This window comes from Macrosteles quadrilineatus, unplaced genomic scaffold, assembly GCF_028750875.1.
Source record: "Macrosteles quadrilineatus isolate MER2022 unplaced genomic scaffold, UCM_ALF_1.0 Scaffold_2__2_contigs__length_208266976, whole genome shotgun sequence".
Lineage (NCBI taxonomy): Eukaryota > Metazoa > Arthropoda > Insecta > Hemiptera > Cicadellidae > Macrosteles > Macrosteles quadrilineatus.
The window spans coordinates 147,683,036-147,707,571 of NW_026542595.1; the positions used below are offsets into that span (position 1 = coordinate 147,683,036).

Below are 24,536 nucleotides of genomic sequence, written 5' to 3' on the forward strand. Positions count from 1 at the left end.
ATTGTGTTTTTTGTAATTTTGGTGTGTCCATGACCGTCCGTAGTCATTCGATGAAGTAGACATGGTGTTAATTTTTGTTTATAAGATATTTCAATTGCTAGATCAACCTAGAAGTCCACTTTGTATCCTCGAACATGAGGTGCAGTGCTACCGCCAGAACAGAGCCAAATAACACGTAATTTCACGACCAAATTTTCACGACCATCGCGGTTTTTTTCACGACCAATCCAGCCTTATGGATTATAGTTAGTTTGGTCGTGACAATAACTTTAATATAATTGTAAATTGAACAGTTTAGTTCAATTGAAACACATAGTTTTATTATAACTAACAGTATAATTGAAGGATTGTTTGGAAAGATTTAGATTATTCCAGACAATTCACGACCGTACCGCTTGTCCCTGACCATCACGTTTATGATTTCTATCATAAAAATTTCAAAAATTAAAATATCGTCATATTTCAATGTTTTATACACAAAAGAAGCACACCTCTATACAAACATAACGATTTTTCGGGTCTCAGGTAAGTTTTTTCGGAGTTATACAAACTTAAAAAGATTTTATTGGCTTTTTTCTATTTTATGAGTTTTTTAAATTTTTTTCTAGAAAGACCAAATATACCAAAAGCTCAGTGACCTTTTTATTGTATAATGGTCATAAAAGTAAATTAGTTTAAAGCAAAACATAGTTATAAAAACAATATTAACTATTTTTAATATTCATTTAAACGTCCGTTATGGTCGTGACAGGATTTTGTGTTTTTCTACTAAAGATGCTCTTTAAAAAGAAAACTACCAAAGATATTGCGTTACCATGGACATTTTATGAAACTTAAAATGTTAATGAAATAAAAATAATAATAAAAGTTTTGAAAAAAGGGGAAAAAAATTTGCAAAGTGCTTTTCCTGAAAACGTACGTTTTTAAATTTTCACTCGCCTACAGTATTATTTTGAGGCTTCTGATTGGCTGAGGGAACATTATTACAGCGACGATACGATTGGTGCCAACGGCCTCGGTGGTGTAGTGGATAGAGTGCTGGGCTGATGATCCGAAGGACCCGGGTTCGAATCCCACCCGTAGCACTCTATTTTTTGTACTGGATTTTTTTCATTATCAACAAGTTTGGTTGGTTTGGTTAGGTTATGACGGTTTAATTTTATAATTAAAACATTATGAAATTGAATTTGACCCATTTATAGTTTTATTTTATGAACAGAAATATTTTTTCTGTTAAGCCTTCATTTGATTTTTCATTATTAGCAAGTCTAGTTAGTTTGGTTAGGTTATGATAGTTAAATTTTAGAATAAAAAATAGGATTTGAGGCATTTATAATTTTATTTTATGAACAGAACTATTTTTTTCGATCAATAAACCTTCATCATTAGATTTTTTCATTGTCAGCACGTTTGGTTGGTTTGGTTAGGTTATGACAGTTTAATTTCATAATTAAAAATATAAAATTGAATTTGAGGCATTTATAATTTTATTCTATGAACAAAAATAATTTTTCAATTACTAAACCTTCGTTATAGTCAATCAGAAGCCTCTAAATGACATTGTTGGCAAAATTAATCCTGAAAAACAAATTGTGCCAGGGGGACACAGGACTCCAATGGTAGTCTGAGATCACTCAGCTGTTAAGGTGATTGGGTAAAAAATCTTCTCTCATTTTCTTTCTGTTTTGTTTTTGCCCTAAGACTATGCCTCTTGGAAGAATATGGAGAGGTTTTAGCTCAGAGTAATAAAACAAAATTTTGTTTTATTACTCTGAGGTTTTAGACATGCCCTCTGACCAAATGTCAATTAGGTTCTTCTTATTCTCAGTGTTCTATCCTTCTATTAAGTCAAATCTGCCATCTGAGGGAATAGTCTTGGCCACATGGATCTGGAAATGTACACTGACACTGACATTTCCAAGGAGATGAAAGGTGGCATGAGAGCTGACATAATAGTCCAGTCAAGGAATGAGGTAGAGTGCGTGAGCAGGTAACTAAGTGATATTCTTTCGCTTCAGAAACTTGTTCAGAGGGCTTAGGGTGTTAACATACCAAAAGTCCTGACTCCTAGGTGGTGAGCCAAAAACTATTAACTTTTTGTATTCTGGTACTAAATTATAAAATTGAAGAAAATTAAATTTTCCACAAGAAAAATAGGCCTATATAATGTGTTTATTTTGGTTAAACAGATTACGAGTTATTACTTTTAATTAATATCTTATTAAAATACTCCTTCAATAAGAAATACATCTAAAATAGTATGCAAAAGGGGGTGAATCCTATCCGCCCAAAGGAAATATAACCGATATTCTGGAAATCTTATTCATAAAAATTGATCCAAAATTAAGGCGAGGGCGAGGTAACAAAAATGTTGTATTTTGGTGTTTTTTATTAAGAAATATAAAAAGCCCTCAAATCATCCTGTTTCTAAACGCTCACCCTCGCTTTAATTTTTGACCAAATCTTATGATTTAAGTGTCAAATTGCTGGAAATTTTACCAAGATTTCCAGAATATCGGTTATATTTCCTTTGGGGGGATAGGATTTGCCCCATTTTTCATACTAATTTACATGTATTTCTTATGGAAGGAGTAAACCATTAATTAAATTAGTAATAACTCGTAAATTGTAACCAATTTAAACACATTAAATACTTTTCTTGTAGAAAATTTAATCTTCCTAAATTTTACAATTTAGTATAGTATACAAAAAGTTGATAGTTTTTGAGATATAATCGAAAAATCCAAAATGCGTTACCTTTACCCCCCCCCCCTTCTCCTCTCCACCAAGGAGTCAGGACTTTTGGTATGTTAACACCCTTAGCCCCCTGAACAAGTTTCTGAAGGAATCGCTTAGTTACCTGCTCACGCACTCTACCTCATTCCTTGACTGGACTATTATGTCAGCTCTCATGCCACCTTTCATCTCCTTGGAAATGTCAGTGTCAGTGTACATTTCCAGATCCATGTGGCCAAGACTATTCCCTCAGATGGCAGATTTTACTGAATAGAAGGATAGAACACCTAAGAAGAAACTAATTGACATTTTGGTTTGACATTTCTGTGGTTTTTGAGATATAATCGAAAACCCCAAAATGCGTACCTTTACCCTCCCCCCTACTCCTCTCCACCACCCTGGCTCACCACCAAAGGAGTCAGGACTTTTGGTATGTTAACACCCTTAGCCCCCTGAACAAGTTTCTGAAGGAATCGCTTAGTTACCTGATCACACACTCCTACACCTACACCCACTGCTTTTGGATCATTAATTGACTGGGCTGTAATGAGCACTGCATGGGATGTTTTGCTTCAGAATAACCAAAAGTCAATGATATTAGTTAAATAAAATACTTTTCATACAGTTGACTCACAAAGAGGGCTTCCTTGCACTGATTGTAGCACACAAAAGTTGCTATAATGGCTGCATTTACTTACTTTTCCCACACAAATTTTTTGCCACACTCCACATAAAAAATAAAGTCTTTAGTAGGGCCTATTTGGTTATGTAAGACTTATTTATTCTGTTTTTAAGTTTTTATTATTGTATTTAGTGTGTTTAAACCCCCAATTTTGGATAAGTCAATTTGATTTAAACAATTTAAAAATAAACAAATTATTGTCTGGTCAGGTAAAAAAAAAAAAAAATTAAAAAAGGACATGAAAAAATATTATTGAATACAACTTTTAAATCAGTGCAAGTATAAGATTTACGATCTGTGTTTCAAGAAGTAAAATCATTGGTCTAACATGGTCTAAAATCAAAGGTGCTGTCGATTATGAAGAAGGAAATGTATTTTCCACTTCGAGTGGCAACACTGCCCGTGCCGAATGCACTTTGTAGTATAAGAAAAAAACTGTGTTAGTGTCTGCAGCTGCAGCTGCTGTCAAGTCAGCTGTAGGAGTGTCTAATCGATTTCTAACCTTACCTCTTCTACTAAGTGCAAAGTCTAATAATTATATTTTTTTAGATTAAGTATTTATTTAAGATTATGAAGCTCATAAAAAATAAAAAATAATCATAACTTACAATTACAACTTTCAGTGCTTTCAAATTTGTAGAGGTTAAGTTAGGCCTGTATATTAAGGGTTTGGTAATATGCGTACTAATAACTCAGATGGAAATATAAATGAAAATTGTCAATTGGCTTCTTACAAATCCAAGCATGAGGTAAGGCACTTAATTGAATAGCCTAAGTTACAATGACAGGTTGAATAAGTTATTTCTATGAAAGAGGCCTAATTTAAGTAGGCCTAGGCCTATTAGTATGGATTAGACAATCCAATTTTTTCAGCTATCTTTACAGCTTTTAATGTGATGAGAATGGTTTACCTAACAGTTAAAATGGAAACTAAGGCCTTTCATATACATGTTGATCATTCATTGTTTAAGACTGCATTATTCTCAATCTTTCAATATTCTATCAATATCAGCATGTCAACCCTGTAAAAATGGTGTAGGCCTAACCGTAAAATAAATAAATAAATGCTGCAGCCTCCTTCCCTTTGGGGTAGGTCTAAAAAAGTAGACTTAGCCTACAAAATTTAAAGACGATGAAGGAGACATGGCTTGCTTAAAATGTTCCGGAAGAGCCGGGTTTGTAATTTTTATCGAACTTGATTCTAACATCCAAAAATTGGGTAGGCCTACAACTCCTCAAGGATAGGATAAATTAATCGGCTGCACTTTAGTTATCTGTCCCACACTCATTAACACATTCACTGCTAATGATATGTAATACTTTTATAAATGGCTAAAAAACATAAACATTAACATGATCATGTTAATTGAGTGACAATATATCTTTAATTAAATACATTTTATATTATAAATTGTGGATTAAAATATATTATGTAATTATATACTTTATGTATTATATATCTGCTAATATACTTATGACGCACAAGTGCGTCATTAGCAGTGAACGTGTTAAGAATGAATATATTTCGATCATTACATTCAATATGTAAAGTTTGGGTAAGATAGTTAGGTTGAACCTGTACCCTATAACCGAATGAAATAGCAAAATCGATATATGGAATAATCTAAATATATCAATAGCCTATTTTTCATCGGACGGGTGTAAGTAGGAGAGATACTAAAGTGCAGCCAATTAGTCGACAAAATGAAAGTTTTCCATTTTTCCTTGTTTATTTTATTTCACCAAGGGAAACAACAGTAATTTGTCAACTCAGGATATTATTTAAAATCATAATGTAGGTAGCCTAACAAAATAAATATACTATATTAACGTGATGTCTGTGATCGATAATTAGTGATTTCTATGTTAAGTTATAACTCAGCAGATCGCCCCAGAATGCAAATTTTCAATCTCCCCCCACCCAATGAGATTAAATTCCAAAGCAGTCCCCCCCCCCCTTTCAACTGGACGAAACCTGCACATACTTCAGTCCTAAGTTTAGCTAAGTACCGGTAACTGTTTTTATAAATTTTCCTCGCAACATTTTCTCAGCAATATCTTGCCATCCCTTCTCATCCCATTGTAAGTTTTGAAGCTAGTTTTTGTGTTTAGTTCATGTACGTAGGCACTGATCGCAAGTGTAGACAAAATTTTGTTTCTTTTATTTTTGGGCTATTTTGATGATTGTGCTTTACTAGGATGATTGGTTATAACTAGGAGACCAGTTATATTTGATTATTAGATTGTTTTGTTTTGTTGAACGAGGTTTTAAATTACTGAAGTACCTAACAAGAAACAAATTGTAAACACAACCCCTTCAGTGCAACGCACAGAACAAACAATAAAGTTGGCTTCAGCTGTTCCATAAGGATGAGAAATCTACTAATGGAGTGTGTTTAAAGCTGGGTTTTCCTAGACGCGGAGTCGGCCAGCGGAGAGCGGACAACGGAGAGCGGACTCAGCTTGTCTTAGGTAATTTAATGTTACTGTTTTCCTAGCAGCGGAGCGGAATGCCATGTTAATTTCAATTCCGCTCTCCGTTGTCCGCTCTCCGCTGGCCGACTCCGCGTCTAGGAAAACCCAGCTTTAACATCCGTAATGGTTCTATTTATTAAAAGATCTCAACATCACAACAATAAGTTAACTGAGTTTTGTTATCAAGTTTAGTGTTAAGTTAAGACCTGTTTGTTTATTTTTTTGTTGACATTATTGTGTTGACGTGCATCGTTACTTATTAAGTACAGTACTACAATATGTCCTAAGCCCAGAAGCAATTTTCAGTAAACAAATAGAAATAAGTCATAAGTTATATCACAGACAACCACAATAGTCTATGGTTATATTAAACACTGGCCTATTGTGAAAATGTCAATATATGCCATGGTGTGATACTGATCAAAAGCTAGCTTGGTTTTGCTGTTTACAAAATAAGTACGGTAGTTTGTATCTTTGAAGCAGTATCACTGTGTATTCCCAAACTTTCCACGGTTTGCAACAATTTATCACAGTAATTACCTACCGTTTCTTTTTTTATCAAAGAAAAATACCGGCACCCCTAGTTTATGAAAAAGACACTTTTTTGAGTTAAGACTAAACAACTAATTGTGATTTTTATTTTCAGAATGATGATACCCCTGTAAAAAATCCTGAAGAGATTGCTGAAGGTAAACAGAAACTGCAAAGCTGGATCAACAAACATATGAAGATTGAAATGACCGATGGTAGAATTCTTATTGGGATGTTTTTGTGCACAGACAGAGATGGAAATGTAATTTTGGGATCTTGCAGCGAGTACCTTAACCCTGAAGGTAATACTAGTATCTTTTATTCTAAATTCCTTTTCAGATCCCTTGTTTTTATTCAATTTATTTTACATTTTCGTATTCCATTTGGTTCAATCTTAGACTGTGACTGTACCCTATTATTTATCTACAGTAGGCCTAAAGGTTTGAGGTTCCTTTTAGCCTTTCGTTTGCATGGGTGTCCAACATGAAATAAAGGGTTGATTGGTTCAAAGGATCGAAAGGTAACTGATAACACCTAAGCGATGTCTTTAGAATGTTACTAAACAAAATCACTGCCATGGTTTACCACCAAAAACAATTTGGGCAACAAACTCAATAATTTAGGCTACTTGCAAAAATATTGTCAAATACTGTCTCGAGAGGCTATAGCCTAGTGATCAACTTCAAATGTGAATATCATTCGATCAGTTCCAGACATGACTGATCCTGTAGCCTACTAAGATGCCATTTGTCCTTGGGCGATCAATGAGATAGGTACTGTAATGAAAGGTCAGGGCTGTCACGTGGTTTATTGGGGCCCATGACGGGATGTTTGGCAGGTGCCCTCCTCCCCCTTAAACATACAATGAGCGATGCTCATGGCGGGTTACGATGCTTTCTGAGACATCATCTGCACTGGGCAAATCACTATCGTCCAAAAACCTAAATATATCCATCGGAAATATAGTCATTGTCCTCCACAATCACGGTAAAAACGAAATTGTCTTCTGCAGTCGTATGGATATCATCATCATCATTGTCACCCACAATTAGGACGAAATCAAGATTATTTCTTGGTAGTGTGATCATTCTCACTGTCTTCCATGATTGCCTCAATATCCTGAATATTTTTGGCAGTAACAGAGATATAAGTTAGCCATCGTCCTCCGTAATCGCAACAAAAACAAGATGAATTCCATCGGTATTGTGGACATTATTATCGCCCTCCGTGATTGCAGCGAAATTGAGATAATCTCCTGAGGTCATATATTCCATCATTATCGTCTCATGTGATTGCGACAAAATCCTAAATATATCCATCGGTAACAGAAATTCAGTCATCGTCCTCCACGATTACAGTATAATCAAGATTATTCAGGGGTCCTGAAGACATCATCATCTTCCGCAATGCCGGTTTAATCCTAAGTGTTTTGTGCAGTAACAAAAGTAGCATAGTCTATCCTCATCAATCGTCATCCTCTGTGATGCGGATAAATGGATTATCATCTTGATTATCCACCACGGTCTCGGAAACATGATCATTGTCTACGTTGCAACTGTAAAAGCTCAGCTTGAGCTTGATTTTCTGACTTGGTGTTCGATTCCTCAAGCTTTTAGGCTAGGCTAAAAAAATTGAGCATCGCGATACATCTAACATAATTTTTTTCTAATATTTTCTACTACTTTAGCCGTGGCACTTGCCGGCGCTCCCCAAAGCCACTGCTTGCCCGCAGGGCCCAGGATGGTTTTCCGGTCGTCCCACCCACGCAACAGCCCTGCAAAAGGTCAACATTTCTTAAGTAGTTACCGGTACAAGATCCCTTTCAAAAAACATGAAAGTACCATTGACGTCTTATGCCGTAGAGAAACATAAAAAACCTTTAGTTGAGAATACTTCTGGGAGAATGTTTTAAAAAACCAATTGCTTTTGTAGGCCTATTGTAAGTTAAATGTGATTCTCTTAAGCTACTAATCATCGTTATTGTTTGCTTCAGGTATTATGCACATCTGAAGGAGATTAATGATGATTGGATGCTTTTGAGAATCATAAAAATGTCTCGTATCCAAAGTGCCAGATGGGCATTCAACTGCCGGGACTGGTCACCATCGGAATATGATGTTCAACTTTTAGCAAGTGGTCTTGATGCTGAAGACAAAGAACAAGTAGGAAAGTTTATTTTTCAAAAAGATGCCAAATCGGCAATCATTGGACGATTTTTGACCAAGAAGTTTATATGTGATGCTACAGGTATTCCGTGGAAAAAAGTCAAGATTTTCCGTGATACTGAGCATAAAAAGCCATACTTTCCACAGGAACTTTACCCGTCCTGCAGAGTACAGTTTAATATTTCGCACAGTGGTGATTTTGTTGTTTTAGCTGGGGAAATGGGTGATGTAAAAGTGGGGGTGGACGTAATGAAAGTAGAAAAACAGAGGACAACGACTGTTCCAGAATTTTTCCGATTGATGAACAAACAGTTTGCAGCTGAAGAGTGGAGTGTGGTGAAATCCCAATACACTGAATGTGAGCAGATGGCAATGTTTTATCGGTTTTGGTGTTTGAAGGAGAGCTACACAAAAGCAACTGGGACAGGCATCACAGTTGACCTTCAAAAGATATGTTTTAAACTGAAAAACCTCCGTTTGGCTGTTAATTCGGTTGTGGGTGACACACAAGTTTTTGTTGAAGGCCAAAAACAAGAAGGGTGGCTGTTTCAAGAGACTATGATCAGCAACAACCACATTGCTTCCGTGGCTATTTTTAGCCCAAAGGGGTGTTCAGACTTTCAATCTAAAGGAGAACATTTCAGTGTTCTTAGCTTTGATGAGTTAATATCCCAGTACGATCAAATATCAGATATTGATATTGATTTCAGTAAAAGGTTTTTGTCCAAGAAGATAAAACCGTGATTTATTTTAGACTACTATTATAGTAGATGGTTGGAATAAATGGTCAATCTTTATCGCTTTTGCTGTTGTATACAAGTTACCTTTTTTCCAAAATGTTTTTTTTTCTTTCAAATTAATGTCTGACTCTTGGGCAGTAAAATGTCTAGAGGAGGTTCGAGAAAACCATGTGCCTCTTGCCAGTGCCGGATTTAGGGTAGATCTATTTGGGGCCCTAGACCAAATCAACCTGAGCCATTCTTTTTAAGTGAAACTTCCCCTTAACCACAACAAAATTATGAACATCTCCTACAATCACATGGGCAAATCAATATTATCATTTGTAATTGCGGATGGATTGTGAAAAACCCCAGCAATCAAGTATCTTATAAATTTTATCTTATCCAGAATTTAGATAAAAACATTTTTTGTAAATTTAATTTAAACAGTAATGCAACTTCTTCTAGGGTGAAATAACATTGCCAGCCCCTACATACAGTTACATAAACCCTCTTTTAACCGACCCTCAGGTGACCTAGCTTGATTCGGTTTAGTTAAAACAGAAAATATTTTAAGCATGTAAAATAGTTTTAAAATAAATTTTAGTTATGTTGTAGGAATGGCAATCTTAGCTAGACATATATTACTGGACTAAAACTCTATGAATCTTTAAACTCTAAACCATTTGTAAAATAAGGGGCGTTTTGAAGTAAGGGTTTTTTTTAGCGAATTTCCCATATAGGGAATAAGCTATTACCTTAGTACTCATGGTAAGACATGGACCCGCGACTGTTTTACTTTTTCGTTTTGAGGTCCCCAGAGGCCAAAAACACCCTCCGTTCAAATTCATATACATTATATACGGTATATATAAATATGTGACATGTGTCCCTTAGCGCGATAACTGGAGCAAAAATGATCCGATTTTGATGAAATTTGGTAGAAACGTGGTTGGTTTTCCCCATTTTTGTCTCTAAAAACATAAAATTTCACAATTTCTTTCCAAACTATTTTGTAGAGCTTAAAAAAAGAAATCATATTGTATATTGAAGTGTTATTGTATGCCTAACGGTTACGGAGATAATTAAAAAACTTTAAATTTAAAATTCCCATGTTATTCTTATGGAGAATAAATAAACTGTTGTAGTTTGCTTGTATAGATATCTATCTATCTTCTATATACAGGGTGATCAACTCAAGGAGGCCACCATTGGGATATCGGAAACGATAAGAATTAGAGAAAATTTTAAATATGATTTTATGTTTTTTGAAATTCAGCCGCCATTTTTCAAAATGGCGGGCAACTTTGAAATTTCTTATGGAACACCTATATTTTACCCTATATTATATGTTTTCGGATAGAACATGCAATTTAAAAACATTTTTATTCTTGACATTTTTTTGATAAACCCACTCGTTTAGGGGTTACAGCACTTACAGCCTACGGAAAAATGACTTCCGGTGTACATTTTACATCATGTAGCTCCTAAACAAGTAGGTTTATAGCGAAAATGCGAAGAGTAAATAAGTCAAATACGGTAAGTCTTAAAATTGCATCCACATTCCATAAAGAACATAAAATACACAGTTTTCCACTTACCAAGTTTACCGCCATTTTTAAAATCATAGAATTTATATTTTTTACGAATTTTATGGTGTTTTTGGAATGTGGATGCAATTTTAAGACTCATTTGACCTATTTACTCTTCGCATTTTCGCTATAAACCTACTTGATTAGGAGCTACATGATGTAAAATGTACACCGGAAGTCATTTTTCCATAGGCTGTAACTCCTAAACGAGTGGGTTTATTGAAAAAATGTCAAGAATAAAAAAGTTTTTAAATTGCATGTTCTATCTGAAAACATGATAAAATATAGGGTGTTCCATAAGAAATTTCAAAGTTGACCGCCATTTTGAAAAATGACGGCTGAATTTCAAAAATATAAAATCATATTTTTAACTGCCACAAAAAATAAAGGAATGTCCCCCATTTAAAGTTTTCTCTAATTCTTACCGTTTCCGATATCCCAATGGTGGCCTCCTTGAGTTGATCACCCTGTATATAGAATCCAATGTATGTTTGTTTGTCCTTTATGGACTCCAAAACCGCTTGACGGATTGTAATGAAACTTTCAGAAGTTATTAAGCATTATTCAAGGATGGTTGTTTGTGTGAAGTCTGGTGCAGATCCTTCAAAAGGGCTCCGTCCCAGTGGATCTGGAGTTTCCCATGTTAACCTTATGAGTACTCATATTTAAATGGAATTAAAGAATCTTAACAGCTGGTTCAACTAAACAATTTGATTCTGTGATGTTCAATAGCATTAAAAAGTTAATAGGTTTACCAACAGGGTGCAGCACTATATATATTTTTTTTTATTTATGAGAACAGCTAATTAGCAACCAAAAGGTGAGTGAGTGTAGCGAACGAACTTCAACCTGGAGGCGAGTTAGCGTAGCGAATGAGCTAACCTGAAGGCAAGTGAGCGCAGCGAATGAGCTCCAACCTAAAGGTGAGTGAGCGTAGCGAAGGAACTACAACCAGGACGTGATTGAGCCTTGCGAACGAGCTCATCTTGAAAACAAACGAGCATTTGACATAAAACCACAATAGGACAGGACGACATCTGTCGGGCCAGCTAGTATTTTAATAAAATTTGGCAATTTTGTTTATTTCATACTAAGCTATCAACATTTAAATAAAAAAACACACCTCAATAGCTTCCCTGTAGCAGCAAACCTAGGTACTCATTAAAATTAATGTAATTTAAATAGGAAAAAAATCTAAACATTTTCAGGGAATATTGTAGAAATCCTACCAGGGTTAGAGTTAGAGGTAACTGTATAATTACATTTTGGGGCAATTCGTAGGTTTAACATAAAGTAAAATTCAAACCTCGGCATATCTACCTCTTAGTTTTTAGCGGATTTCGAGAACCCGCTAAAAGTTATCGTCCTACAGCCCTACTAAGGAGTCCCATTGCTACTGTAGAAACTGGTGTACTGAATCTGTCACCTATCCTAGCACCCTAGCTGTTCAAGCTGATTTCAGGTCTGGGATTGCTGTGACCAGAGTTTTGCCCTCACATAATTTGTTGAAGGAGCTTTTTCTTGTATTGTAGAAGCCATTTGTTGACAGGCTTCATGATACTCAACTAAGCAACTGAGACAAAACATAACCTAGTCAAATGGAACTAAAAACACACCCTTTCCTTTGTTGTCACAATCAGCAGTTTGAGATCGCGGAAACAGACGTAGTAACCTTTAGTTTTGCACTATTTTGTTTTAATAACACTAAACATAAAAACGTAATTGTATTTCTCTAGTTAAAATGAATTGATTGTTGCAGTATGTGGATTCTCTGATGAACCAAGACTTCTTGGACTTGTGATGGTTCCTGGTCGTCACATTGTAAACATTCATTTTGATAGTCAGCCATCAGAAAAAGACGTCACATAAACCTCGATCAGAAAACACAATCCAGCTTGACGGTTTTTTATCATTTAAATTGTTGAATCATTGTGTAAATCATTTCTGGAGTCATATTACAAACCAGTACATTAAAAACACGTTTATTTCTTTATCCTTTCACTATGTACAAGACATCTATTGATACAATGTTTACATACTATGAATACATGTCTGTTTGAAAATTGCTAATACGCTTTTATAAATTGTGGTACTTTCCTAAATATTGTACAATCTTAAGCTGTAGTTTACATGAATAAATTAAACTGTTGGGAAAGCAAGATTATTTTAGTTGGTTTTATATATTACAGTTGTTTTCAAAAAAATGGTCAGCAAATAATATCTCAGATAATTTAAGTTAGGCTACTTGTCAATAAAGGCTATATTTATTTTCAAAGAGAGTTATCTTACAACTCTGTAGGTACTAAATTGATAACTTTATATGAAAAAATATCTGAAATTTACAATTTTTATGACTAAAATAAATTTTAAATTCTGTTCAGTTGAAAATCTAAGTAAAAATGTGAAAAGGGTATTTCTTAAAGGTAAATTTACAAATGTATTTTTTCTACAATCGCCTGTTTTCATAGTTAATTCTAAAATTGAAATTGCATCCATTAAATTAATCTCATGTAAACTTTTTATCATTCAGTTGCCCTATCATTTTCAAGTCCAATTTTATCAAAGAATTGGGTTTAGGAACATTATAAGTGACCTCCATTTTTTTTAATATACAGATACACATTCATTCAAAATATATTAGGATTATGCATACAGAAGGTTTATCAAAAGGTAACAAAGTACAGTAGATCTAATTAGTTATTTGCAATTTGTTTTTGCAATGAATAATATTGTAATTCTGAGATAAATAAATAAATTTGCAGGGTGTCCCTCAAAGAGGTTGATATGTTTGAAATTAAAATACCAAACTACAGACGTATCAAACTTAATTAATGATATAACATTGTCTTATCTTTTAAACAACCTTAATTTTGTTTAACTAAGTAAAATCTAAAGTAACAAGAACCGAAGTAATTTTTTCAAATAAAATGACCTGAACGAAAACACATTGTGGAACACGCTGTATATTAAAATGTAATGTGCTTTAAAAATATACTTATACAAAGGTATCCTGTAAGTTGTTTGGGTGTTGTTATCTAAACTGTTAAATGTCTTATTGATTTTGTAATCTTATAGAATCAAATTACTTCCATTATGCATTTCAAGGGAGGGAATTTTTCAATTTATAGAAAGTTCTCCTCAATTAAGAGATATATCTCTTTTTCTAAGCTGTTAGTAATCAGCTTGATATGAACCAGGCCTTAAAAAAGAGATCTAACCACTGGACCCGTCTATTATTTCCTATGAATGTTTTCTTTTCAAAATAAAAAACCTGCAAGAAAATGTAAATCTTTGACCAGTTTTAAAAATCTTTTTTTTATTCTATAAACATTACTATGTCTTGATAAGGCTCACAAATTGCAAACAAACTTCAGATCACAATACATAGAACATACATACAATACAAAGATATACTTATCACACATTTTGTTTCTTTTATGTACATAATATCCAACCTCTATTCTCTTCCTCAAAAGACAAAATAATTCTCTAACAAATATGTACAGCAAGCATAAATTAATAAATTATAGACAAAACAACAAATACTTTGCACAGAAACAACTTGGAGTACCAATAGTAAAACTTAGTTTCTAGTAGTGTACATTGAATACTAATAAAATTAAAATTATTTGATGGCACTTTATTTGCAAAACTGCTATTATGGTTTGAAAAGGATATTTTTATAAGGTACAAAATGAAGATTTAATGAAATAAACACAATAGTATAAACATTTCTTACAAATGTGTTGATATTTATGTTAGGAGTTCATGTCTTATTACAACATTGTTAAAGCATTTTATTTTGTGGCAAAGCTTCGTAATTCTTTTTTTATTATCTATGGGTTTGAAACTTTCAACCTTACACTAGTATCTAAAGTAATGTTGTATTTTTTTCTGAGATGAGTTTTAGTTACAAGCCAAATATTTTAACCATGTTCAAGAGCTTCAAATATAGTCAAATGCATCTAAAACCAATATTTTAGAAATAAGAAACAGTGTCTATAAAATAATCACCCTCAAATTTAACTTAGACTTTATTGTGCACCACTATTTATTAACTCAATTAAACTTTTCAAAAATTAATTTCTTGTATGTTATTATATCAATATTCTATTCTCTTTTGTCCATGGTTTAAATTATTGTTTTGAGCAAGATGAACTGTAGTGTTAGACCTAACTCCTCTCTTAGATTGGTCTTGAACATTATTATACTGGTTTGATGCTTCTGGTCTTTATTACTCTTGACCCTTTGGAAAATCCAAATTTTTTATTCACCCTAAAAACTTCACGAACATTGTAACAACTTGAACTCCCTGTAAACACTGAACGTTTAAAATAGTCAGACAAAACAAAATGCATACAATTCCATCTTGTTTAACAAATTACTGAATTTCATAGTATAACTGCTACACTAGGAATTTGAAAAAATAGTCCCAGTTTAGATGAGCTCCTGCAGCTGATCTAGCAAGGTGCTGTTGAGTAGGCGCAGTGTACAGTCAGAGTTGAGTCGTCATTATGTCTGGTACTGCAGCATTGGTGCTGCGAGGTTGGGGTGATGACTGGTGTTCATCCTCAGAGCAGACAGACTCTTGTTGTACCACTCGTCTTCTGTAGTCATCCCTATAAAAGTCAATAGTGTTAGATAATAGATGTAGTATATCAATATAGGCGCAGTGTACAGTCAGAGTTGAGTCGTCATTATGTCTGGTACTGCAGCATTGGTGCTGCGAGGTTGGGGTGATGACTGGTGTTCATCCTCAGAGCAGACAGACTCTTGTTGTACCACTCGTCTTCTGTAGTCATCCCTATAAAAGTCAATAGTGTTAGATAATAGATGTAGTATATCAATATAGGCGCAGTGTACAGTCAGAGTTGAGTCGTCATTATGTCTGGTACTGCAGCATTGGTGCTGCGAGGTTGGGGTGATGACTGGTGTTCATCCTCAGAGCAGACAGACTCTTGTTGTACCACTCGTCTTCTGTAGTCATCCCTATAAAAGTCAATAGTGTTAGATAATAGATGTAGTATATCAATATAGGCGCAGTGTACAGTCAGAGTTGAGTCGTCATTATGTCTGGTACTGCAGCATTGGTGCTGCGAGGTTGGGGTGATGACTGGTGTTCATCCTCAGAGCAGACAGACTCTTGTTGTACCACTCGTCTTCTGTAGTCATACCTACAACAGCCAATAGTGTTAGATAATAGATGTAGTATATCAATACAGGCGCAGTGTACAGTCAGAGTTGAGTCGTCATTATGTCTGGTACTGCGCCATTGGTGCTGCGAGGTTGGGGTGATGACTGGTGTTCATCCTCAGAGCAGACAGACTCTTGTTGTACCACTCGTCTTCTGTAGTCATACCTACAACAGCCAATAGTGTTAGATAATAGATGTAGTATATCAATACAGGCGCAGTGTACAGTCAGAGTTGAGTCGTCATTATGTCTGGTACTGCAGCATTGGTGCTGCGAGGTTGGGGTGATGACTGGTGTTCATCCTCAGAGCAGACAGACTCTTGTTGTACCACTCGTCTTCTGTAGTCATCCCTATAACAGTCAATAGTGTTAGATAATAGATGTAGTATATCAATATAGGCGCAGTGTACAGTCAGAGTTGAGTCGTCATTATGTCTGGTACTGCAGCATTGGCGCTGCGAGGTTGGGATGATGACTGGTGTTCATCCTCAGAGCAGACAGACTCTTGTTGTACCACTCGTCTTCTGTAGTCATCCCTATAAAAGTCAATAGTGTTAGATAATAGATGTAGTATATCAATATAGGCGCAGTGTACAGTCAGAGTTGAGTCGTCATTATGTCTGGTACTGCAGCATTGGTGCTGCGAGGTTGGGGTGATGACTGGTGTTCATCCTCAGAGCAGACAGACTCTTGTTGTACCACTCGTCTTCTGTAGTCATCCCTATAAAAGTCAATAGTGTTAGATAATAGATGTAGTATATCAATATAGGCGCAGTGTACAGTCAGAGTTGAGTCGTCATTATGTCTGGTACTGCAGCATTGGTGCTGCGAGGTTGGGGTGATGACTGGTGTTCATCCTCAGAGCAGACAGACTCTTGTTGTACCACTCGTCTTCTGTAGTCATCCCTATAACAGTCAATAGTGTTGGATAATAGATGTAGTATATCAATACAGGTGCAGTGTACAGTCAGAGTTGAGTCGTCATTATGTCAGTACTGGAGCATTGGTGCTGCGAGGTTGGGGTGATGACTGGTGTTCATCCTCAGAGCAGACAGACTCTTGTTGTACCACTCGTCTTCTGTAGTCATACCTATAACAGTCAACATCGTTGGATAATGTTGAATAGATCAAGTCCTATTCCCTTGTGTTGAAGTCATTTTTTTAATAATGAAGGTACAGTAGTTGAATTAAGCCACAATTGCTGTATTAATTTTGGATATGTCAACTTTTTAATCGATCCAAACTCAAAGGAAGACTCCTGAGTTCTTGGCGAGGTTGACCTCAGTATTACTTGGAGGCGGTGTAGCCAACAACTTTTCATCGGACAAAACAGTGTACGAGTTGAATATTGGGACACTACATAACATGGCCCAATATTCCTAATGCAGTACCTTGCCAGGTATATCATAAAATTAGGCAACGAGCTTCCTCTTCTGAGGTTGATTTCTTTGGAATAAGAGAATCTTAAAAAAAAATACAATTGTCTGATTTGCAACTTTAAAAGTTTATATCGTAACCATTTTCTACTCCTGTTTTGTTTATTTATATATTTTTTGATACTGTGATGCATGTGTATGCAATTTTTCACGTATTTCATAAATTATTATTGCACAATTTATTGATTGTTCTTGATATTTGTTACGTCTTATATAGCTGATCTATATAAAATAACTGTTGTGAATTTAATTTTTATCTAGGCCTATTTATTTTTATTGTTGCAACTTAATGATTATTTTTAATCTTTATTAGTTTCTGTTGTTGTTTATTAATATTGGTTTTTATTATTTTCGTTGTTATTAATTAGTCTAATTAATCAGTTGTAAATAAAAAGAAGTTGTCATATTAATTGTATTATTGGTGCCATTTATAATTACTTGTCTTTAGTACCATAGTCAAAATATTCAGTGCATTCTCTAGATTAAAGCAGTTAATATTATGTTAAATTATACCCTTGCACCTTGACTACTGTACACATATGTAAATTTACTTTGCCATTTGAACAAATGAGTAAACAGTCAAACCTTTTATGGCACATCAACGATTTCAAGAACAAAATATAAGGGAGGACAATATTTGAATCTTAAGACGATCTAAGAGGATCTAGTTTATATAGGTACTTCAGCGCCCTACTTATTAATGAAATTGAAATCAAATAACATTAAGTTTAAATAAGTATAGTTTCAAATTAAAAATCTAAATATACTATATTTTATATAAAACCCCACATTGGAGAGAAACATACAGGGTGATTGATATAAGTGTGCCAGCCGTTTTATTCGCAAACTATAAGAGATATCAAAAAAAGTTAAATGGTAAGTGCCTTGGATTTTTTATTTAAAAAATTGTAGTCAAGTCCAAAAAATTATTTTAGCCGCCATTTTTCCAATATGGCCGCCAACTTTGATTTTTCTTATGGAACACCCTGTATTTTATTATGTATTCTGGTAGAAAATGTGATTTTAAGACGATTTTATTCTTGTGATTTTTTCCATAAACCTAACCGTTTCAAAGATAATAATGGTTAAAGTTTTGAAATTTTTGCATGAGAAAGAGTTTCGATACAGGCCTAAGCAAGCATGCCAGCTGTTTTATTCGAAAACCATGCAAAATTTCACAACTTAAACCATTATTATCTTTGAAACGGTTAGGTTTATGAAAAAAATCACAAGAATAAAATCATCTTAAAATTACATTTTCTACCAGAATACATCATAAAATACAGGGTGTTCCATAAGAAAAATCAAAGTTGGCGGCCATATTGGAAAAATGGCGGCTAAAATAATTTTTTCGACTTTACTACAATTTTTTAAATAAAAAGTCCAAGGCACTTACCATTTAACTTTTTTTGATATCTCTTATGGTTTTTGAATAAAACGGCTGGCACACTTATATCAATCACCCTGTATTGTCACAGCCAGCAAATTCGTTCCCTCGCTCTTGCATTCAAACAACGAACGAAGCTCCAGCGGAAAACAGAGAGGATTTTATTTCCTACTTTTTCAAAACGATCTCTCGTTGGCGCTATTCGCGGCAAAACAATGCATACGAAATTCTCCCCCTCTACCCCTCGCTCGCCGCGTAGAAGGCAATTTTCTTGAGTCATATGTTGACGCCGCCATCTTAACTCATTTCCTGAGTTTGATTGGATGTTTGCGTCTTAAGACGCTGCCGGAAACAGTCCCCATTTCCTCCTGAGGCGCCCGGGACGCTTTCCGAAAACTACATCTTTTACGTTCTTTCAAGCTTGGTTACCTCTTTTGGTTTACAGGGGAATTTCGTGGTGAAACTTTGTGGCGTAAGCTCCTGTGTCGTTGTTTTAAAGTTAACCGTCGACTTTGGATATTGCAAGTTAACCTCTCTTTTATTGTAAAATGTAGAGTTTGTTTTGGTGTGTTATAAGCGCATAAGGCTTAATTGGTGTAGACTAAATCTAATTTGGAGTAGAGTTTAAAGTATACGATTTTGCTATTATGTTATGAAACCAGGGACAAAGAATATGTAAATCTATATATCGTTTCTATTTTTTAATTTGAAATGTTTAATCAGTATCTATATATTAATTTGAAACTGGTTTTCTTTGTGACAGCTAATTTGAGAAAACGGCTGGGCGTAGACATTCGGTAGAGGTGTCTAAAGAAAGGTCTTGGTCTGTAGATGAGCCATCAAAAGAGAAACATGGCGACTTCCCTTGGGGCTCTGCCCCAGTGTCCTTTAAATTCCCATCCCATGTTATTCTTATGGAGGAAAACTGGGTTTTTGTCACAGCTAATTTGAGAGAACGGCTGTGCGTAGAAACTTGGTAGGGGTCTCTAAAGAAAGTCAAAATGAAGTATTTGCAATGGTTTTTTCAGATTTTAAAATTGATTTTCTTCTGCATCGTGTCATGTATTGCAATATCCATATATATAATACGCTAAGCCGATTTTTGTAAACATAACTCCTCCCTCATTTTTGGACCGATTTTGATGATTAAAGTGTCAAAAGAATGGCCCTGATCTGTAATTATGCAGTGTTTTTTTTTTTTTTTTTTTTTATCTTTATTAGTTCGGGCTGGATCTTCCATCAAAGTTGGGTTTTCTCCCATAAGATTAACATGGGGGAATCTAAATATTTAATTGGAAACTTTGTCTCTCCACTAATTTAAGACAACGACTGGGTGTAGAAACTTAGTAGAGGTGTCCAAAGAAATGTCTTGGTCTGTAAATGAGTTATCAAAAGAAAAACGAAGTAAATTCCCTTAGGGCTCTGCCCCAGAATCCTTTAAAAGAAACCTCCACAGATTTGTTTACATTTTGGCCATGTGGATAATACTTTTTAATTAAACAGCTGTTCATTTTTAAATAGTATTTTAAACAACACACATTTATTGAGAGTTGCTGAATTGTCCAAAGGAAGTATTTGCAATGTTATTTTCTTGAACTAATGTTATTAGGCTAACGAAATAGCGTTGTGCATGTTTACTAGCGCTACTCAGCAACAAAAATAATTTAATTTATCTCTTAAAAACATATTCTTAAAGTGCACTGAGCAGCAGTCTAAAAATACTATGTAACTTTCTCATATAGTTACAAAATGCTCAAACTCGCATTGTGGCATTAATTTATGAATCGGGTTATATTTCTCCAACAGTTATTCATCTGCAGAAGAAGTTCAGTGTGCTCTTATCGTGTCTAATAACATCCAAACACAAAAACCTTGCCTAAAATGGTATTTATCTTGACACATTATTTGCAGTGGCCTATATTACGGACTGTGGCCCACTGGGTTGGTAACATCATTGAAAGTAACACGATATTTTGGCTGGAAGAGCAGCTACTGTCATGACAGAAAGGTCATATTTCTTTTAAACTATATCACATTATCATTTATAAGTTGATTAACAATGCATGTAAACGTCAATATTTACGTAACAGCCAATTTACAGTATGTTTTTCTCTTTGGAAATGCCATATTGCTATTTGATTTGCATCATTTGTTGCCAATGAAGCCACACGACCATATAAACGAGGAGGCCCCCAACCGTCGATTTCGACGGGTTTCACCTAGTTACATTTTGAAGTTGGAAAATTGCCTATAAAAGAAATAAAGGAGGGCTTAAGCGATCCGTTACCAGTTACTCCGAAAAGGCAATTGTTGCCGTATACCAGTTTTCGATACCTCACCCAAACTTGTAACCGACACATTGCACTTGTATCTAAAACACGTTACTTGTATCCAACGATGTAAAAAACTTAGTGGTTTATATCGTTGCTTGTATCATGAAAGATGTAAGGATCACATTTGATTTACAATCCTAATAGATCTACAGGTTCTTATTGTCACCAATCGTATTTATTATGTAGGTAGTGTTTACAAACCTGTTACATAATACGTATTACCTACTCCGCGCGCGATAACTTTGCACTTGGGACTTGCACAACTTGGCAACGCTGCAGGGCTCGCTACCCCATCCTATACCTGTCAAATGTCGAGCGAAAGCGACAAGAAGCGGGCGCTCGCCTCGGCGGTGCGACGTTGCCGATACAAAATTCACACGGAACACCAAAAATCCCAAGTGCAAAGTTATCGCGCGCGGACTATAATTTCAACAGTTACCTTACTGGTACCTATTACAAGTAATATGTTAGTAACGTTACGAGACTCACCCATGGTATCTTGCCTCATTCCTGACATGTTGGCGGCTCCGTGACTCATTGTGAAGGGTTGCGTCATGCTGGGGTACGAGCTGGAACCCATCTGAAAATTATATGTCATGTGATCAAACAAAATCGCACACATGTTATTTCGTTTGTCTGCCAAAGCACGAGACATTTGAAACTCGTTTTGTCAATTACTATCGTTGGCCTCCTTCCATCCTATGAGTGGTTTAAAATACCTAAATAATTGCTAATTCAATTTTGTAGGTTAGTGAATTATCATTAATCATTAGTATCCAAAACGTGTTAACGCTCTTTCAAAAGCAAAATATTTACAACGCAGAGGTTTTATTTTAATCCTGTAGACCTGATAAAACACGTTAATAGCTCAGTGTAAATAATTATTGCTGGTTCCTGGGTCTAGAACTGACTTTTAGGGAAATCAAACATGACCTACGGATTAGAAATGAAACATTTTAATCTGCTACCAAGTCAGTCCATATACTTAAGATGCTAAGATACTGACATACAATCTGGTAATTGGCATTGGTCATATACACTACGTTATTCAACAGAATTTGACAATCGGTGTCGTAGAATACAGTTTATGCGAGAAGTATCCACTAAATTTGACAAAAATATGGCGATCTGTTCTTAATTGTACACGAATCGTCCTAAAACAACCCTGTGACATATTGCACAATTGTTCGAGTGCATATTGTCTTACCTGAGGGTATCTGTTCATCGTGTTGGGGTGCGGGTAAGGTTGGTAGCCCCTGCTAGCCGTAGGGTAGATGTTCCTCATCATAGCGCCGTTGCAAGTTGGTAACACTGAGGGTGCGAGGGCTTTCTGCAGTTGCTTCTCCTGCTTCCGATACTTCGCCCGCCTGTTCTGGAACCATACCTGTCAAAATGGCGGGAATGGATTAGTGTCCTCAATGCTCTGTTTGATGTTACATTTACCTACTGTAGTTGTGTTAGCGAAAAATGAATGAAGCGAGAAATAATAGAGAAGTTTCAGAAGTTTATTCAGATATATTAAGCTGAGGCAAATTTCAAAGTAACCCTTACTTTGCCCAGCTATCTAAAACCATTTCCTTTCTATACTGCAGGATGCCCTCTCATCATAATGTAAAACCTCTAGCATATTCTGTCCTCTGCGAATATGCTCGAGGATATTTTCATGTCCGATAACGTTTGAATGTGCTGATTTCGACTAACCGTTTATATTTTACTTTTTAACTAAACTGAGATACCAGAAGATTAGGAGTACATCTGGTAAAGGCTGAAAACTATAAACTACAAATACCTCCATTATTATTGTCCATTTGCATAATCAACTGTTATCATTATTAGCCGATGAGTTATCTAGAGCTAAGAAATATTGCAAACAGAGCAACGCCACACAACGCTAAGTAATGGCCTCCTTTTAATAGCTTCCTCATGGAAGCTCCTCTTTATAATGACAGAAGAAATTCTGAGTTAATGAGCTTCTTAAGATTTAGCATTGACTGGTGATATCTTTATTGAGATATTAGTTGTAAAGCTTTTACAATTTGAACAATCACTGGCGGCAGGTTTAGCGGTCACATAGTTTGCCATTAGGCAAAATCAAGGCTATGATGTATCTTCAATACAAAAAAGAAAAATAAACTACCAACATAAGAAAAGTTTTTAGTGTTAAAACCGAGAGTGCCTTCAATCTTCTACGTATGCAATGCCCACACAACTCAGATGTATCTATATTGAGGTTCCGCGCCGTTGTATTTTTTCATTTCAGGTTTTGTTTCAAACCTCAAGTAAAGTCGGCGCTTGTATCAAAGCGGGTGTTTGTATGTAAATACGCGGCGTTTTAATCGCGTTGTGGCGCATCCGCTTGCCTCATTAGGGTCAAAGGCTTGCATATCATTAGCTCCAGACGCCCTTTAGCATTCCTTGTGTACAATTAGTGTCTTGTACCACGTTACAGTGGTGTTTGTACAGCTGTGTTGCCGGTTGATTGAGTGCAAAGTAGGACTTTACATATTTGAGAAAGTGAGGAACCTTATTTATTGCAAAGAACAGATAGTATTTCGGACTTGTTTTGAATTTTAAGTAATTTCTTTAACAATGTGCATCGTCTTAATATTTTTTCTAATAGACCTATTATTACTATGAAATGTTAAAATAATAGTTACAATTTAAAATATTTGATTGGATTATTTTTCAGCTCTACTGTAGTGTAAAATCATAAGGATGTAGGAAAAAAGTAAACGGAAACGGCAAACGTTTTGGTAGTTATTTAGTTAATAAAAACATCAAATCAATATTTTTTAAGTTTCAAAATCCCACTTTAGAACTTTGAAAGACTGACACAAAGCTCCAAGACATTATACAAAATCTCAAAAATGCCACTTCAATCCTGCCTACTCTAGATATCTCTGTGCGAACATTATTCCGGTATTATAAACAGTATGATGAATTGTGAACCAATTGGTAAAATCACTATATCATTTTATTGGTTCAAAATCAATCGCATATATTTGGCTTGAAAATACAAAATGAAAGTTATTTATATATCTAAGTTTTTAAACCTAAAATCAAAGAATATGTTTGAAATTTTGCTGAAAAGTGGTTAAATAATGATAGGACCTTTGCAAGACGCTTGATGCCTACGTGTAAGGTTAAATCTGTGGTTTCCGAATTATTATTTAACCTTAACTTCTAATGTTTACAATTGCCCATAAATCTTGCTAACAAAACATTATAAATTCCCAAACGTTGCAACGTACGATTTTAGAGCCCGACACACTTTGACATACAGCGAG

General features: G+C 35.1%; 2 protein-coding genes across 4 annotated transcripts in view; one reads left to right on the top strand and one right to left on the bottom strand.

The window, feature by feature from the left end:
* The first annotated feature begins 3,899 nt into the window (after positions 1 to 3,899).
* On the top strand, positions 3,900 to 12,877 carry LOC128986395 (N-alpha-acetyltransferase 38, NatC auxiliary subunit-like). 3 transcript variants are annotated; one of them, XM_054406750.1, is made up of 3 exons: positions 3,900 to 4,167; positions 6,540 to 6,726; positions 8,418 to 9,386. In XM_054406750.1, exons 1-3 carry the CDS (start codon positions 4,096 to 4,098, stop codon positions 8,432 to 8,434), a joined length of 276 nt encoding a protein of 91 aa, XP_054262725.1. In that variant the 5' UTR covers positions 3,900 to 4,095; the 3' UTR covers positions 8,435 to 9,386. The 3 variants fall into 3 exon arrangements, with proteins under 3 accessions (XP_054262725.1, XP_054262724.1, XP_054262723.1); XM_054406749.1 differs by lacking the exon at positions 8,418 to 9,386 and adding an exon at positions 12,660 to 12,877 and having other exon boundaries at positions 3,907 to 4,167; XM_054406748.1 differs by lacking the exon at positions 3,900 to 4,167 and having other exon boundaries at positions 6,594 to 6,726.
* Positions 12,878 to 16,861: 3,984 nt separating this feature from the next.
* LOC128985015 (homeobox protein unc-42-like) overlaps positions 16,862 to 24,536 on the bottom strand; it is a 43,402-nt gene continuing 35,727 nt past the window's right edge. Inside the window, exons 5-7 of the mRNA XM_054404388.1 lie at positions 22,457 to 22,633; positions 21,739 to 21,829; positions 16,862 to 16,999 (exon numbers count right to left, since the gene is read on the bottom strand). Coding sequence (XP_054260363.1) covers positions 16,893 to 16,999; positions 21,739 to 21,829; positions 22,457 to 22,633 — 375 coding nt within the window. The 3' untranslated portion in view covers positions 16,862 to 16,892. The remainder of the gene's footprint in view (positions 17,000 to 21,738; positions 21,830 to 22,456; positions 22,634 to 24,536) is intronic.

What these genes read in the sequence shown, in the direction of transcription:
- LOC128986395 (XM_054406748.1), top strand. Translation starts at nt 8,455, where the DNA reads ATGCTTTTGAGAATCATAAAAATGTCTCGTATCCAAAGTGCCAGATGG.